General features: G+C 37.8%; 1 protein-coding gene across 1 annotated transcript in view; it reads right to left on the bottom strand.

The window, feature by feature from the left end:
• Window positions 1-3,000: 3,000 nt before the first annotated feature.
• Window positions 3,001-19,485, bottom strand: part of EGLN1 (egl-9 family hypoxia inducible factor 1) — a 34,764-nt gene continuing 18,279 nt past the window's right edge. Inside the window, exons 2-5 of the mRNA XM_086460999.1 lie at window positions 9,312-9,431; window positions 6,880-7,016; window positions 5,333-5,400; window positions 3,001-3,205 (exon numbers count right to left, since the gene is read on the bottom strand). Of these exons, the coding sequence (XP_086317125.1) occupies window positions 3,141-3,205; window positions 5,333-5,400; window positions 6,880-7,016; window positions 9,312-9,431 (390 nt within the window). The 3' untranslated portion in view covers window positions 3,001-3,140. The remainder of the gene's footprint in view (window positions 3,206-5,332; window positions 5,401-6,879; window positions 7,017-9,311; window positions 9,432-19,485) is intronic.

Below are 19,485 nucleotides of genomic sequence, written 5' to 3'. Positions count from 1 at the left end.
ACATAAAACTGAAGAGCTCCCATTAAACCTTACAAATCCTGTTTGAAGAGGACTTCCATTTTGCACCTCACATACCTGTCAGGAAGTGGTGAAAAAACTAGAGCTGCCTCTATGTCCATCATCACTCTCCAGCCAGCCTAAACTTGCTGCTGTTTTTGAGGGAGAAAATTCATCAGGAAAATGATCACCACACCCAGGTAAACTGTACGCAGTCTAAAAAAATCCCAGATCCTTCTTCAGAGTAGAAATAGCTCCAATTTAAAAACAAACAAAAAACCCAAACCAAAACAAAATACTACCCCCCCAACCCACCAAAAATCCACATGCCCCCTTTATCAGGGACATTTATAAATCAGTTGCTACAGAGTAGTTTTAAAAGTTATGAAGACTACAAATAACCACATAGTTTTCAAGAACTTTCATACATCATCTTTTTTAATTAGATTAGCTTTACAAGCAACTTGAGAGCTCTTTCATAATGAACACTGCTTTTCAAATTACACAACTTTATAGGCAACCTGTAAATGAATCCTGAATTTCTTTGCCTGCTTTAGATAAAAGGTCTCATATTTCACAGCCAGCTAACATCATGAATAAAAATAGCATTATGAAGCTTTATCTTTAACCAGGACTAGACACATACAGATCATAAGACAGTTTAAAAAATAGTTTTAAAACAAGGACCTGCTTGATGATGCTCAAGACTGAATATTCAACCAACATGAAATGAACGGTTTCTAAATGACATGGAAGAAATGGCTGACCTGATTTGTTGACCCTATTGTAATGACTTACATGGAGTGAAAAATTAAGCACTTTTTAAACCTGTCTGGCAAGCACAAACCTACAGTGTGATTAGAATTTGATACGCCGTGTAACTGCGGAAGTTTGAATTACAGAGGGACTGAAACGAGTTTAAAGGCTTATGCTTACATTTATAAAACAAAACCAACCAAACCTCTGTTAAAGTAGTACTAGAGAAGATGAAGTAGAAGAGGTGGCTTTTTTGCTTGTTTCATTGGTAGCCTAAATGCACTGCAGACCAGACAGTAATGAAGATTTGCACTCCTTGGCCAGGTTGGCAGAGGCACTTAGAGTAAAGGTATCCTGCCTGTTTTTCTGGGAAGAAAAGAGGAAAGAGGAAGAGAACTGTAAAGGGCAAGAACTTACTAAAAAAGAAAAAGTGAAATCAAAACAAAACTGGGATTTCTGTTGGCTCTCCTAAATGATATACCAATACTAAATTTTTTCCCCCTTCTGTCAGTGTTACTAAACAATTAGCTTTTTCATGTTTTACATGAACAATAGTAATCTTTTTAATAAAAAATTACTGAGCTTTCCATAGAAAAGGTCTCTAATTGAATACAAACTATACAGATGTTAAAATTGTCACAAGTTGTAATATATACAGAAATATTTCTGTACACTCACATTGTTTTGGCTAAGTGAGGAAATAAGGGACAGATAGAAAACTGCAGTGGGTAAGTTGATCAGCCCCCAAACTCCTGTAAATATGAATGCTGTCTGTTATAGGTTCGCTTTTGTTTCTCAAGCTTTTAAAGCTCAGGGGGAAAAAAATTTTCTGAAAAAAAAAAAAAAGGAAAAAAAAAAAAAAAAAGAAGTAAAAATCAGTGTCCAAAACATCTATTTCTTAAAAATAAGAATATCCAGGTTTCTGCACATCTCACTTCTATTCTGTGATGTCCCCTCTCCTTGATAAAATTAAAACAATGTAAAAGTAAATGTTTTCTTACTAAATATATACCTCAGTACTGATCAAAGGGCAGTGCCTTTTTGGGGAAATCCTTCAGCACAGTGAAAACCTAAAGATGTATTGCACAATGAGCCTACAGTGATGCACTTCAGCTTCAGTGTGCTGACCATCTCCTTGATACTATATAATAGATCAAGGTGTGAACTTATAGACTGCCTGTGACACCAACATTTGAAAATGAAATTTTAAAAAAAGTGAATTTTAGATATTCTATTAACTTATATACAAAGGAAAGGGGAGTGGCAAGTATTCTTTAGAAAAGGGAGAAAGATCAAAATTTTCTGTCAAGTATGTAAGGAGGTTCTGGGTACCTCTAATAGCCTAGGAAAGCCCTTGTATATTCTTGTAACTTGATGGTATTTACCAGGTCCCCAAAGCCAATGACAGCAACCGATAGTGTCAAGTTCACTTAGTGCCAGTCACTTAAAAAAAAAAAAACTAAACAAACAAACAAACAAAAAACCACCACAAAAAAAAAAAAAAACCACAAAAATAAAACAAAAAACCCACCAAAAAACAAAAAAGAGACAGAAACTTCCCCTCTGTGGATTCAACATACAAAACCACAAACTGAATGTTACTAGTAGCGAGATACTGATTTGCTTCTGTTATTAAGGTTCAAGAGGACATAGTCAAAAAAAAAAAAAAAAACAGTACAGCAGCAATCTTTAAAAGTTAAGATTAGTGTGAGATATGATATAAAACAATCAGGTTTTTAGCTGGTAATTAAAGTGCTCCTTTTCTGACTTAAGGTGTAAAGAAAATTAAAGTGATTATCAGTTACTGGCAACCCTTACATTAAATTAGGTCTTTCATGGCAGAGGAGAACAGTATGAACAGTTTTACAAAAATAGATCCATGTTATTTTGGAGAATACTGTAATCTTTTTTCTTTTTTTTTTCTTTTTTTTTTTTTCAGTTTTTCTTTTTTTTTTTTTTTTTTTAAGACTCAATTTTGATAAACTGTACCTGGTCATACAAAAATTACCCAAAATTCAAACTTTTACCATATAAAAAAAGGGAGAGATGAATTGGATTTAGCTGGATGACAGGTCTGGCAAAATATAAGGATGGACAAATTCTATGTAGGGCACTTATTTATGTCCAGATGCATACGCTGTTTCTTACTGATTGCTTATCTTCTTCACATAAGCAGTCACAGGCCTGGAGTCACAATCACATAGTACAACGCTTCAGCAGTCAAAGAACCTTCTATTTGATGCAACATTGAAACACTTGTTTGCTTCTTTATTAAAATGTTGTTTTGTTGTTGATTTTCCTTTATCTTGTTATTCACATTCAGAAGTTAATAGATAGCATCAAGATTTATCAGGGAGAATAGCAAGGGGAGTTGCTAAATCAAAGGCTTATAAAACATCTTTCCCAACGGAGTCAGAAGGTTTATTAAGTTCAACCCTCACACCTTTTTCACCTGCAGAAATATGAAAAGGAAATCAGTATTTTCAGCATTTATCAAAGCACAGTCTATAGAATTGCTACATCAATTTCCAGGTAAGTTTTAATGAGAGTGCTTCAAAGAGTGTCTAGTACATATGATCTAGCAAGACAGATACTTTTGTATATATGCTCTGTATCCTGTGCTCTGTAAAGTTAACGAGCCGTGGTTACTCATAATCTCTGAAAGTGGGCATGTGTTTGGCTGCCCAAGTAGAAAATTCTGAAGTTCTGAAGATCATAATCTCAGTCTTTATAAAGGTAAGCTTGATGAACTGCCAACTGAGGATATTGTCCATTGTTCTATATCAGCATATCCAGAGTTTCTGGGTATTTACCTGTGTAAAGAAACTCTGAGGGATTTTCAAAATGCAACATTCTATTTGACTTGCTGCTAAAAAAAAATCAACAAAACAAAACCACCGATCAACCCACACCTCTTCTATCCTTTTTTTCTAAAAATTGGCCTAGATAACTTCAGGTACTCCCAAATAAAAGTTTGATTATCAAAACATTTAACAGACTCAGTATCCCATATTAAAGAAAAATTCACACACATTCTGCATGGCTTTAGACTGACACAAAGCCAAAAATGAATGGGTTTATATTGTATGTCATTTTTTTCTATAATTTTATATTTTATTGGCAGTAGAAAATGAAAAGCATCTTGCACAATTCTTGCTGCAGATACAGAGCAAAGAATGCAATTGCACTTGCAAACGAAAACTGAAACCACAACAATACAATAATAAATCAATTACAGGGCAAACCAATACTGAAACTTAAACCACCTCTCCAACCCAGCCTTCCTTCCTTAAGTGCCTGCAGTTTAGGGGGACCCTGGAGAGGGAGAGGGGCTGGGGAGAAGCACCTTCCCTGCAGACACAAGCCCACTCAAATCACTTCCCTACACTCTCTCTGAAATGGCAGTAGCTGAAGCTGCGTGGAGACAACAGAAACAGCTCTGATCCAGCAAGGCTGGCTCCAGGAGCGGCGCACTCACACGCGTGTGACACGAAGCTTGGCGTACAGACAGACACATTTCCTGCAGAGACCAGGCAGGCGTTATCCGGCATTCCTGACCACCTGGGAAGTCACTGTGCCTCACCGGGCATGTGCCACTGAGCAGGGGGACAGCCTGCCCGGCTGGACCTGAGGGACTCTGCATTTCTTCGCAAGCCAGGCAGGAGCCACATTGCTCTTGCCACTCCCAAAACGTACAAAGTCACCGGCTGCACCAAAGTGAACTGAATTAAACTGCAGCTTCTGCAGCCACTAGATAGCTCAGGGGCTACTTCTGAGCTTCAGACGCTTGGCAGCAAAGAATGGAAAGCTCATTTGAAAATGACTGGCATGTGTCTTCAACATCATTGGTTTCAGAGCTCTTGTCGAAACTGTGGAGAAACTGGCCCTGTGCATGTGTGCACTTGTGGTACACCCGGTTTTGCTTTATTTTTGCCTTAAACTACTGTAACAAAACCAAATTCCTGACGACAATTACAAGCATGACAGAAGTCCTAGGCCATTTCTCCTTATAATGCTAATTTGAACAGGAAAATTAGATCAACTTCCTCTTGAGGGAGAAGCCAGAAAAGGAAAACAGATGCTAGATATGTGGAATTGGAAATAGAGGAAGTAACTCCATTTTTTGATTCCAGATTTTCATTTTAGGCTTTTGTTTTTCCAATATAGAGATTCCAGTCAAGTTAAGTTGTATTCACTTGTTGAATCACTATATTTGATCACAGCTATGTCCAGGACTCTCAGTTCTGCAGTGCCTCACAAGTCTCTGGTATGCTTATCCTCCACACCTATTAGGGAGACAAAACTAGGGAGAAGCTGTGTCCCCCATACAAAAATACTAAGCAGCCTCAGGTCTCAGAGGAAGTGTGAGCAGGACAAGGCACTGACCTGGATTTCCCAAGTCACGGCCTAGCTGCTCAACCACTGGGTCACCTTCTCTGTAAAACCTGACTCTGAGTTATACTGTTTTTCTCCCCCTTTTTGTGCACAGTGTGGGCCAAGGAGATGAGGCTGGACTACTCAGCTACTCTTTCAGAAAAAAAAAAAAAAAAGAACACAGAAGATATTAACAAGAGGTTACCTGTCAGATATTTTACTTTAGCTCGTGCTCTTTCATCTGCATCAAAATACCACACTGTTATTGCGTACCTAGGAAAACGGACGGAAAAAGAACTCCTGAACTATGAGGAAAAAACAGTGAAGCAGTTGACACAAAACACGACCTAAATGAGGTGATACCTCTGCAGTCTGACGGAAGGAAGATTTCATAAAAGGACAATGCCACCAGTTCTTTTTTTCTATTAGTATTTTCTGAACAGTCATTGAAAGGGTGCCACTGATGCTGTAAAGTTTACACTTCTTTTCCCTGATGAGTTGCTATTACGGTTCTTGCACAGAACCTGTAATAGAGTCTCTCTCTGTACTACCTTGCCCTGTGACCTCATCTTTTACTTTACTTGGTCAAGTCCTACACTGACTCACACTGCAAGATTCTCTTTTTTTGGACACCTGCCATAAGGGAAAATTAACTACCCCTTCTTACACAGCTCCTCTGGTTTTCCACTTCCCTTACAGGATTTAAATATGAAATGCCAACTATTGAGAAAAGGCGTTAAGGAGCTTTAGTAAATGGCATTTTACCCTCTGACTCTCCTAAGAGCACAAAGGGGGAGGGGAGAGCAGTACAGCCTCCCAAAAGGATGCAAGAGGACATGCCTACGGCAGTTTCAAGTTACTTCTTGCAAAGGTACTTGTGTTATCTCACAGCTCCAGCCAATGTTCAGTGCTCCGGCCATCCAAATGTGTTGTGACATGGGCAACAGGAAGTCTGGATCAACAACTCCCACGATTTACCTATTAACACCCTCTGTAAACGCCACTCGAGATGTGGGAGCAGTGAATGCAGGTACCTTTAGCATCATCCACTGCCCTAAGCCGAGGGACAAAGGAGGTATCAAGGTCCCCCTGTGACTCAGACTGGGAACAACTCCTCTAACACTCCAGGAAAAAGGAAAAATTTGTGTATCAATGATTGTTTCTGCCCTACAGCCCTTTCGCAATTCCCGAACTAGAACTGGTGGCTTCATTTGTAAGTTTAGTTTTTTAGTGGCTTAGTTTGTAAATGTAATTCTTAGTTAGCATTTTCTAACAACTCCCTCCCAACAAGAGGGGACATAATACTGGAGTACCTAGTCAATCTTCCAGTAACACAGTAAGGCGCTAAGGACAAAGGGAGGGGAGAAGAGTGTAAAGCCATTACAGAGAAATAATGAAGACAACACCCCCTGGCTAAGGTGAGGTCTGCTTATGGCTCCATGTGCTCCAACCCAGTTCTGCCAAGTACATGCTCAGAAACTTCTGATGTTTCCAGTCCTTCCTCCTACCCACCCAAGATGATGTTTTCTCCAAAGTAAGAGATCAGACCTTGGTACAAACTCGGCAGCACAGCAGAAGCCAAATTGATCAGTAGGGAAAAAAAAACCCTCTCATCACAGTGCAACTGGAACTGTACATGGAAAGACCCAGTATCAGCTCGTAATCCATAGTGCCACATATTTCTTGTTAGGATTTGTCCATTTCTTGATAAAAGAGGCATCATGCAATATACAGAGAGTCCATTAGTCCTACCTTGTAGCAAATGCTGGCTGTACTTCATGAGGGTTGCGGCGATCAGACCAGAAGAATAGCAGTCTATCAAATTTGGGTTCAATATCAGCAAATTGGGCTTTACCTTCTGGAAATATCCGAAGGATGCCTCCACTTACCTACAAATTAAATGTTTAAAACCAGTGTTTGAAAACAATGTCTCATTGTATTTAAAAGTACCAAATATCACATTTGAAAATATTTCAGACACTTGGAACTGAAATAAAAACCTTTGAGATGCCACAGAAATTATGAATCTATGGCTTTTCTGTTGATATATTTCATTTAACAAAGCGTTTTATGCTTTTTCACTGAGTAATTTCAGAATGCTTGCAAATATTAAACCTCCATTCATGTTTAAGTAAAAAGCTGTGGCTTTATATTCGTTGGTTTTTTAGCTGCATTACCTACTTGCAAAAAATGGACAAGACTGACTGATCTTACACAGGTGTCTAAAAATATACCAATACAGATGACAGAAACATCGTATTTCACATCCAGATTTCGCCCCTTCCCATTAAAGAGATCGCTTCGCTTAACAGCGGCATTAGTTCATGTCATGTTTCTGTAATTAAGATGAGGAAAGACTAGGAAACTTCATACTAAAGTTCGAATCTGTATTACTCCTGGTGAATTTAGATCTCTTCCAGGCTTTGAAAAAACAGAACTACCTATGCATGCCTAGAAAACAGCACAAGTAGGTGGGTTTAATTATTTTTAAGTCACTAGGTGGGGTTATTTTTAAGTCACGTTAATTTCTTCCTACCGATAGTATTGATGTTGTTAAATCTAACTATAGATAGCCACTGTAGGCCTTCATTGGAAAGTCCTAACAGTGCAAGTGCTAACAAGGTAAATTGATATAAATGACTTGGTTTTTAATTGTGATCTAAATCAGCACACAAGAAGTAACAATTTAGATCAATTTGTTCTCCTCAAGAAAGTTTGAGCTTCCTTCTTTGCTAACCAATATGCTTGGTAATATATTAATTTGTAATTTAAAATAAGTTTTGCAGTAAATGAAATTCCTTTGTTCATAAATTAAATATGCAGCTAGTAAATTCTGTGAAATGTAAAAGTGTAATTTGCTTGACTTCTGCACTCTGGTATGCATTAATTTTTTTCCAGGAGAGAAACCATAAATCAACTAAAAATGCCCCAAAGCTGCATTTTAAGACGTTAAGTCCAACCAGTGAACTTATATGCAAAGATGCTATCATGGCAAAAAAGGCTAATAACTTATTTTCTAATTGAAGGATCAGATTTGACATTTCAAAGAGGAAGTCAGAAACAGAAAGCTTCCAGTGCAACTATTTCTGACTCAGCTTCCCGATCTACCATTTTTATGTGAGCATGTTATCAGTCTCATTGTCTCATCCAGCTCTTAAAAGAAATGGCCAGCACTCAAAAAAAAAAAAAAAAAAAAAAAAAAAAAAGAGAAAAACTCTCAGCTGCAACCTGTGTTGTCCATATCTGGTGCACCCAACTGACTGACTGTTTACATGCTCTTCCACATGCTACTTCCTAAGTACAATAAAAATATCAGTAGGTTTTATACTTCTTTTTCATGTACAATAAGAATAAATTTCTCCATAGCTAACACTGCACAGCTATCAAGGAATAAACAAAGCTACCTTTGCATTACTCTTGTGCTTTCAATACAGCCAGTTACCTACACACATTCTTTGAATCTACCTAATTGCACTGAATTGCTAGGAAAATCCTTATTAAAAATCCTTGTTACTTTATCACAGTCACTACATCTATGGAGAGTTTCAGTCACTGGTAGTAAATTCTTAGACCACTTGAACTGTGTTATAAATCTATTCTACACCCTGTATCTACAATGATACAAAGACCTGTGCTGTTTTGAACTATACTGATACAGCGATAACCGTAACACTTGGCTTATTTGAAACTGCTCCCGAGTTAGAGCATCTTTCTTTTTATAAGCATACTCAATTGAGTAATCCAGTCGCACAAACAGTAAACTGAAGATTCAACAGGAATGTAAGGAGAAATAAACTAAAAACAATTATCTTTCAAATATTACTCTTTGTGCACGTGTCTGTGGGGGTGTTTACCATATAAATAACGTACAATAATTGCATAATTAGATATTTATGAAATTTGGATACTAGCAGATACTTACACGTATAATTAAGAAACATACATGAAAAACATGCAATTTTCCTTCAATCTCATTGTCAATAAGGTCCTGCTGGCACCATTCAAAACCTTGAAAATAAACCCCTCACCCCTATCTGCTCTCACTAACAACAGAATCGGGGGGCAAAGGATACCCACAGTTAACGTAAGAATGAAGGCACAGAAATAAGGACATGAACAAAGACCTGTAGGCAAGTTGCATTAGCAAGCATATGCATGAAAAAGTTATAGAAATTACTGCATACCTTGGCATCCCAGTCTTTATTAAGATAATATATACACGTAACACATCTTCCATCTCCATTTGGATTATCCACATGGCGCACATATCCCGTTCCATTGCCTGGATAACAAGCCACCATAGCCTAGAGTCAAAGAATCAAAGACAACAATTAATTTTATCTGTGTGTGTTGGAAAAGCCTACATTTAATCTGTATTAATTCCCAACTTATTCATACATACGCAACAGAAAAAATAAGTTAGAAATAATGGGAAAATAATTTTTTAATCTGTTTTCTTTCTAGTTAAAAAACTGGTTTTGAACACAAACAGATATCTACAACAAAGGCACGAATCACATTGAGAGGAACACTGTTAATTAAGGTATGGAAGGTAGGACTGCTCCCATATTGTGACTAATCCTTCAGACTTCTCTCCCTTGAATGAAATACAAGAGAGGAAAAATGTCTTGCGCATAACTAAGTGCTTCTCCTTGTGATAAGGATACCCATTTTCCAGACTCAAGTTCACAGACAGCTATCTTTTTGTCTTTTTTTTTCCCTCTTCTCTCTCTTCTGTGATTCCAATGCAAAGAATTCCTCCTCAAAATGTAGCATCAAACTTTATTTTTAGGAGACTTTTTAGACAAGACCATTAGGCCATCTTAATCACTCCAAGTGCATTCTTGGGCTTGTGTTTTGTCCTGTACACAGGAGGTCTTTGAACCTTTGTTGAAACAAGCCTACATGTACAACAAAAACATCCTTTTTAGTCAAGAAGTGAGAAACTGAAAACGGACACCAAACAGTAATCTGCAATAACCTTCTGACATCAAACGATTCCCCGTACAGTAGTATATTCAACTTCCCAAGCTGCACTTAGATCAGCTGACTTGAAAGACCCTTGGAAGGTGGTTTAATTTCTAAGTCTTCAGACATGCGGATGTGAGAAACAAACTGGCCATCTTGCTAACAGATGGCCTGATTAGCTTGATTAGCTATCAGTTCACACGGCTGGTTTGCTGTACAGCACATGCCTGTATCTTTATGCATTTGCTGGCAATAGTAATCATTTCAGGTTTTTGAGAAAAATCAGAACACAGTTTTTCCAAAGTCACACACTGCCACCACAGTACTCAGATGTCCGTAGTGACAAGAGCCTATTTGCAAAAAGCTGTAACACGAATTTAAAAGAAAACTGAAAAAGTGAGTTTCTACCAACAATCCAATACACTACTAGCCTCAATGGATGTCTGCTGTCTGAAAAAAAAAAAAAAAAAAATCCAAAAACCAACAAACCTAAAAACTTTTGAACGCAATCATTCCCATTTACATTTAGCCTGGTTAAGTTAGAATTTAAAGTCAGACCCCTGGATTGGAACGCTTCTGCCTCTCATGTAAAAAATCACGTTTTCCCAATAAAATGTTAACTGTGAAAATGTAACATCAAAGTATTTCAAATCAACTGTTTCAGTGCATTTTTTGCTTTATACTGGTAATTTTAACTTCCCCCCCTTTTTTAAACATTAACAAATACAGCTTTCCACAGTTTGCATTACTTGCAAGAAACTGCTTTGAGCAGGCTAAAAAATAATTTAAAGTACTTGCAGTTCAATCAGTAAAACAACTGCATACCACTTGTAAGCAGAATGGATTTTGCTACAGCAGCAAATGTTTTAAAGTCTTTATTTCCATATATATGGTACTAAGGGAAGAAGCAATTTTTTGGTAGCTGCTTCTAGGCAGAAATCAGAACATAGTATTTGCCAAAAAGTAGCACCATGGTTATAGAAAACCCCCTAAAAACTAAGCCAAACTTCATTCATATGAGATGGAAGTGACTATATTGCATGAAAAATACTTAAAACGACAAAATTCAAATATTCTTGTAATTTTTAGATTAGGCACTTCAGATTCTCAATACCTTTACTGTAATCATAGTGTAGTCATCATTACAGGTCTCATGTTATGTAAACATATTACATGTATCAAGTAATGTGACCTAATATTTGGCAAAGTCATTACTTACCCCTTTTGCTTCAGGAAGATAAACCCACAAAAAATCAAAACAGTGAGTAAAAGATACCAAATAATGTAATAAGGGGTTCTGTAATTTCCTTTCTTACAAAGAAAAACGGAACAAAACAAAGGCGAAGCTGGGCTGGAAGAGGAAGATATTTGGTTTCCACTAAAAGCCAACCCTTTTGAAAAAAAGGCCCACGTACTACATAAACTCTATCAAGCTCTCACGGAGAGTGCTGAAAGCAGATCCAGGTCTGATCCTCTAACAGCATTCCTAATAACAGGAAAATTTTGATTTAAAATCTTCTGCTGAGAAGCATCACGTAAATTAAACCCTGACATTAACTGTTGCTCAACATCTCTGTGAAACCTACTAAAACTCATTAAGAATGAAGAAAACATTGAGACCAACCAGCTACAGCAATGTCAATTCTCACTGAAATCATGAGGAGTTAAAAAGTCTTCAGGCACGTAAGTGACCTACATATCTGTCACTGAGCTAAAAAAACCCCTGTGGTGTTAAAACTTTAGGACAGTCCCCAGGTCTCTCTGGCCAATACGGGTTTTTTTTCAAGGGCACACTTGATTGCCATCTGTTCCTCAAAAAGATAATTTTGCAGTTAGAGAAGCATAAATTTGCATCCTATTGCTATAGTTTCTTTTATAAGGTACCAAAACGGGTACTTGTTCTCTTTGATGAAGGGAAATCAGGAAAGGAATCTTTTAACATCAATGCTGCTGAAGAAAAAGAGGACTGGCAGCACTTTTTGTAAAGTCCAGGGAAACACCAGTTGTCATCAACTTCACATAAATAGCAGCCATATTCAATGTCAGAACATTTCATGCAATCATTTGAGTCTAAAATACCATTAATGTTTTAAAAAAGCCCTTAATTTTGACTTTATGGTCTGAACCTTCTGTTATCATCAACTGCAAGAGACGAGAAACAGTCTTGCTGCGATAACTTATCTAATTTGTAGTTGTTATAACAGTAAGAATGACTCAGCCTTTAGCAGCAAATTGGAAAGCAAACAAACTCACGAATCCACCGGTGTAGCATAATACAGATTGCTTTTGCCAGTTAGTGTGACAATTCTCTCTCCCCAGTTGAACTATGATAAGGAAAGTCACAGAACTTGACAATTTACAGGACACAGGAAATACATTGCTTTGTGAAACAATATGAAGCGAGTTCATGTAAAACTATCATGTACTGCAAGTTTATCCATATGGAAAGAATAAAAATGCGACGCAGGTAAATAATGAAGTCACACATTTTTGTTGTTGCTGTTTTAACATTTTACAGTATAAATAAGCAAGCAAATACATGTATGCCATGCAGAGAGAAAATCTGGAGTTTGTGGCTCTTTTTTTTTTAAACACTGTTAATTGCAGTCAAGAGAGTCAGACATCTGAGATCAGAATGTCCGAGACTCTCCGTCAACATTTTAGACTATGAACAATAAAGTTGTGTAGCTCTCCAAAACAAACAGCTACCTGTCTCATCAGTTCTCCCATAAAAGTAACTAATGAATTCAACTCCAGGCATTACTTGCATTTTCTTAACAGACAAGGAAGTCTTCCCTTCTGTGCTTCTTGGGCACTACAATTTTAAGGTATTCACTAATCTTAATTTCTGCAAAGAATATATTTAAGTCGCACACTGGATTTGTTCACCCACTGGATTCCTTTGCAAACACTTAATACTAACCTTCTTTAACCCAACCGCATTCTCTTGTAGTCTGAGCACTCACCCATGCCTAGCACATGAGCGCTGTCCTAAGATACCCTCTGGAATTCATGAGTAATCGAGAAAGCATGAAAGCGCCCTCACCACTCTGCAATCCGCCCAATTTGTGTCTATCAAACTTAAGTACTCACACACTTAAGAAGTTGCTGATCGCTGTTCACATACAGATGTTCTACTTGCAAATGTTTAACTCTACGAAATTAACTTTAGGCCATCAGCCCATTATGTTGTTAACAGAGGAAATAACTGAAACCACATATTTTTTTGCTAAACATTGCCATCCTTAGTGAGCCAATTAATTACTCTAATTAACGATTAAATGCACGAAGGTAATATTAGAAGGGATAATCCATAGTCCACACGGTTTTGTTCACTATGTAAAGAGGCACCAGATGTGACACTCATCAACCCTAGGAGCCTGGGAGGCACAGCACATCAGTGCAGCCGATTATTTCATTTGGGAGCAGTCTCGACCTCCTTTCACAGCCTCATCCATATATAAAGAAGGAAAACTTGCAGGTAAACAGACCGAAGCTTTTTCTGTTCTCTCTATTCCTCTCACAGCTGGATACCTGCAAGTTTAGGTATTGTTCCTTAAAAAAACACAAACAAACAAACCAAACCCAAAAAAACCCCAAACCAAAACCAAAAGCAAAAGCAGCAACAATAGCAAACTCTTAGGAAAGAGAAGAAAATACCACTTACGTGACAACATAAAATTCCTTAAGGGGGAAGAGGAACCCCAAACCACAAACATAAAATGGAGAGAGGATGTGTGCTCTTGTCATATTAATTTATTAATGTAAAATAAATTTGTTGTTTAGCTCAGATTAAAGAAAGCTGCATCAGTCAAGGAGATGTCACTTTTGCTGTTTGCTGAAGGAACTGCAAATCTCAGTGAGCAAAACAAGATGTCTAAATGCAAGACCGATGACTTCCTACCAAAATTTATCAGATGCTCTCACAACAACTTCACTGGAAAACCCTGGCATGGGTTATCTGACAGATTATTCAAAGAAAGAAAAAAAAGCCACACATCACTGGAATGAAGAACAAAAAAAACAAAAAAAAAAAAAAGGAAAAAGAAATCAGACATGTCCCATTTTTGTCCATCTGGGAATTATTTCTAGTTCCAGAATTTGTTCATCCCTGACAAACAACAGTCCTGAGGAAATGCATTTCAGTTTAAGCACACATCAGTCAAGATTTTTCACAAGGTGTACAAAGTAATAATCAAACTGAAGGAAAAAAAGACTGTATTGGTACTACCTTGTGTGAGCAGTGTCAAGATTACTGACTTAACCATGCTAATATGTACAACTTGGCTTGGATTCATAACTCTTTCTGCAAATTCTTCACAAACAGGGACAGAAACTTGCAACAGCAACAGAAAGTATCAAAAGGAAGAAAATTCTGTCAGCCTTACCCAAAACAGAGAAAGCTGAAAGAAGTAAACTCTTTGGGACATACTTAATCCAAACTAACTTTCATCTGACTAGAACTTTATCCTGATATCCTCCATAATATAGTACGTAAGACTAGAGTACCAAGTTTTCACACAAGTCAACACTGAAACTAGAAAAAACGGAGAGAAGTATCAATCCTTGCAGAGATTCCCTCATTAAAAATCCATGCCTTGCAATCATCATCAACTGGAGAACCTGCAAAAGGAAAGCAAACTACTATTTACGGGCTTAAAAATTAAACAACACAGTAGTTCACACATCCCCAAAAGAGAATGTGAATCTGTAAATTTGAGTTAGAAGCTAACATAAAGAAGAGACTGATAGATTGCAGCAGCTTTGAATCATTTATCTTTAAGCCCTCTCTCCTAATACTAAGTTACCACTACAGCCATTCAACTGTCTATTAGCAAAGGAGTTAGGAGGTTTATTTTCTGTTGCATTTCTCTCTGCAGGTACGGTAAAATACCTACCTGCAGATTCAAAAAACTGAAAAACAACCAACCCAAAAAACCCCAACTACTTCAAACACCAGCTACTTGGGTCATCTTCTGGCAAGCACAGAGTAAGCTGCTCTTCTAGGAAAAAAATAACTGAAAACAAGGACAAGAAGTGTGGGTCACCTCTCTCCTATGGCTGCTGAAGGCAGCAGCAGAAATTTTAACAGGAAATTAGGCTTGGCAGAGCTGCCAGCTCTTGAACTGGAGAAGTGAAGGCAAACTGAACTGAGAATGCAGATGAAAAATGAACTCGGATAAGAAGGGAGAGAGGAAAAACTGAGAGTCAACACAGCTTCTTACACTACAAATAGAATCAGCACCTGGCTAGGTACGTGGATTTTATCTTCCACGAGCTTCTAGGGAGTTCAGAAACTAATAGTAACCTGATCTACCTCACTCCTTCCCAGGCCTTTCAATGCAATGGTCAATACAGGATTTCTACTTGTTTTGACAGAACTGCATTTCATAAGGATAAAAAATTAAACAATATAACACACCATCAAAAGTTTGGCACAACAGATTAATACTTCTACTACATTGCTTATTTCTAACTTGCAAATTAGATGCTGATTTCTCTGACTGAAGTTCCCCAAAAGCTTGCCAACATAGCAGTTCAGTAGCTTCAACTTCTTTTCAAATCAAGTCACTGCTTTATTCTCTTCTTCAGTTTTACGTGTTTACCTGCTTATGACATTCACCTCACAGATCTTAATAAACTGACACAAATCAGAAAGCAGAAAACTTCATGCTGGTTCAGTGGCTACGTTCAGCCTGGCCCTATAGGGCCAGAAGATCCACATGGAGTTTGGATCCAAACACCTCGAATGTAATGAGAGCACCATTCAGCAAACAAGCTCAGCTATTTCTCACTGTAGCTACATGAAGTTTGGTACTTCCCCATTACCACTTAATTCTTACTGTGCTCAACACCAAGACCGCACCAAGTTGATTTCCAAGTATCATTCCTTTCATTCACACATGTGCACAGACTCTTAAGAAATGTTACTGAGCTCTTGAATCGCTGAAGAAATGTGCATACAAGTTTGGATAATTCATCAGTTCTTTCCAACAGCATAGGAAAAGAATCCCAGAACTGCCGTTGCTTAAGTCTGATAGTCAGGGAACGACCATAAATGTGGGATGTGCTCACACTTTGATGAATACATCTAATAAACAAAAAACTTACATAGGATAGAGAAGCTCTCATGAAACTATCAAGCAGGAGCCTCTAACCCGGTGGAGACTCACTGCAGGGACAGAGGGCGACAGAGGCTTTGACTGAGCCCCAAGGAAAGCAGGGCAATCAGAGAAACGCATCTCAAAAGGTGAACCGATGGGCAACTGAAACCAGTGTTATAGACAGACATAACAGGAAGACTTAAAATACACTTCCTAACTCTCAGCTGAAGTCCTGCAGCCCCCACTGCTACTAAACAGAGATAACAACATTTAAACATTAGCAAGGTTCTCTCTGCTCTCCTGTACCCGAGCTTGTAAAGTTGCAAGTCTGAAATCTCCAAAGGCAAAGAGATCACTCAGCTTACAAGCTTCAGGGGAAAAAATAAAGATTGTATCTTCCTTAATAGTTAACACATCCGCATTTTCCAGGCTGCTAACCAAGTTAGTAGAACATGCCTATGCCCAAAACTGTGACAGCTTAACAAAAAGGTGCTGGTTTAAAACTGAATCAGTGAAAACGGTGCAAACACCCCTGTAGTCCTTCAGTCTTACCAAGGCCTAGCTTCCATTAACTTAATCAAACTGCTTATTAGGAAAATAAATAAGGAAAATAAAACTGGGTTCAAATTTTAAAAAAGTGTAGCGTTGTGCACCAGCTTAAACAGGATATCAAAAAAAGAGTGAAGCTTATCTAATGCATCTCTGAATACAAACGATGTCTTCAAGCCTAAACCACCTGCATCCCCTTAAAAAAAAAAAAAAAAAAAAAAAAAAAAGGCACTATGAGCACATCCAGGCTAAGTTAGTGCTTCAAAGCACTAACAGCTCCCCTAGGGTTCAACAGGACATGTTCTGATAGTTTTGATATCAGAGACTACTACAAACTTTAAAAAGTCAACAACTTAGAATAAAGAAAAAAAAGAAAAAAAACCCACCCAAATATACCTAATTGAGGCTTCTCAAAGAAGGTAAATGAAAAGCACTGTCACCAGGGGCCGAAAGTTCTCTCTTAAAAGCCTAGGAGCAAACACAACATTTGACTTTGCAGCCAAGAGTGGTTTAAAGCATACTTTGATTTGTGTCAGCCTAAATCTGTCTACATTATGATTAAATAAGTTGACCAATACGCTTCAGATTCAAGCAAGTGTTGAATAACGTAAAATGTGTTTGTAGAATTGGCTGGCCCGTGGATAACTCCTTGTTCCCTCCAAGAGAAGCAGACTTGTGACTCAGTGTTTTGGCACTGTACAAAAATTTGTCAGAGACATAAGTCAATCAACACAATTTTTAAGAGTCTGTTTTTAATTTAATATTGTAAATGCTTTCAAATGAGTAATATCATTTAGAAAATAAGTACTTTGAAACTTTTTTTACCCCAAGATAGGGCAGAACATTCTGCTCTCACATAAGACTAGTCAACTTACTAGTTTCATCACTAACCATTCAGAAAGAGTGCAGAGAAGCAACATCTTCAAGAACTAAAAACAACACCACACTAAAACAAATTACAACAGTGCACTAAAATAGTAAGAAGTTAAGTCTCATTCAGATACATCATTTAAAATGTATTCTGACAGTTGGCTCTTTCCAGAGCCCACCACGTGACATCAGCAGGCACACTGGCTGATGACACATGAAAAAGCGTGGTTACCTATTCTAAGATTACATATGATCAGTGAATTTGTTTACTTGTGCAAGATCTACTAATAAACTGAACTTACATTACCTTAAAAATGAAGCATGCACACTAGCCCAAACTTCAAAGGTGGAGACTTTTTATAATTCTTAATACCAGGACAGGCTGGGGAGGAAGAAACCATACAGATTAAGGGTGGGCAAGAGGTGGTAATTTTTTGTTATATTTTAACAACACCTCTCTGCGATATCTGTAAAAGTGAATGGCTGAGAGATTTGCCATTTAAAGAGTATCACTTATCATCACTACCATTTTTCCCTCAAAACTATACATACTAAGAAAACTGGAACTACTTCCCTATAGAAGAAACGAAACTGTACATGACAGTTTTGCTAAATACTAGGAGATAACTATATATAGACTAAAAAGAGGACTGGTTTAGTTATTTCATTTCTTACTTAAAACTGTAATTTTGTATTTGCTTTAAGGAGCAAAATAACCATAGAACTGAAATTTAGCTTGCAGGAAAGACATCTTTATATAAATTTGAATGTTGTGCAACTGCATGGTAATAGGATTCCATGTTTAGTACTATGGTCAGCCAGATACTTGGAGGTACTTGCGTACTGTAAGTATCTTAAGTTTACTGCACCTACACAAACATTTACTGAAGAGTCCAAGTCAAGGTCTCAGCTATCACCTCTAGATTTTAACCACAGAAGTGTTTACTGCCATAAACAGTATGTTGAGGAAAATTATTTTTAAAATAGTTTTTAATGGTATTTGCAAGGGGACATACATGATTCAGCATGCCCACAGCATTCCAAACCTGACACCATACACTACAGCATTCACTCCTACTATTAAGAGTCCAGACAATTCTTTGAAACTATTTATAAATTAAAAACCCAAATAACTATGCACTGAAATGCTAATAGACAAAGTGCTGTTTTAATTTATATTAACACTGCATGAAAGTCTGACTAAAGTTTAAAGCCAAATAGGAATGAACAGCCTGTAATACGCTTTCAAGTCACCTACAATTTAAATCCAAGAAACGCTGACTCTGCCCATACTGCTTTTTATAGACTTTCACATATAAACTGTCTCCATCCAAGCCTTTCTTTACAATCCCACCATCGCACTGTAATATGGCCTCTCTCCCAGCTGGTATAAACAACACTCGGTGGTTTTTTGGTTTTAACCAGATCACCCAGTGTATCCAGTTCAAATGTAAGCAGGCATTATACAAATCTACTGGTGTTCCAGCTGTGTCAGGCTCCCACCAGCATTTGCGGAGAGCCTCGAGGAACAGCTGTGGCCACGAAATGCTAAAGGTTGACCATAAACGCCAGGAGCAGGACTGTTGACGTTGGCAGGCAAATCAGAAAAGTGACTCCAAAACCCATTCCTTCTATGTACATCCCAGCAGAGCCAGACACATTATTTCAGGTTAAGGAGGCATTCTGCCATGACAGGGAGGCTGCCATGGCCTACACAAACTCCTGGAGGAGGGTGGCTCAGGAATGCCATGTACTTGCTTTAGGAGTATGTGGCCATGTGAGCAAGAGAAAGATCTGAATGTACCCAACACTGACTCCAGGCAGCAAAAAACACCTGAAAAAACTGCCTGTCCTCACCTAGCCAATA

The sequence above is a fragment of the Leptosomus discolor genome, chromosome 2 (assembly GCF_034619465.1).
Source record: "Leptosomus discolor isolate bLepDis1 chromosome 2, bLepDis1.hap2, whole genome shotgun sequence".
Classification (NCBI taxonomy): Eukaryota; Metazoa; Chordata; class Aves; order Leptosomiformes; family Leptosomidae; genus Leptosomus; species Leptosomus discolor.
This window is presented reverse-complemented; position numbering and strand designations above follow the sequence as displayed.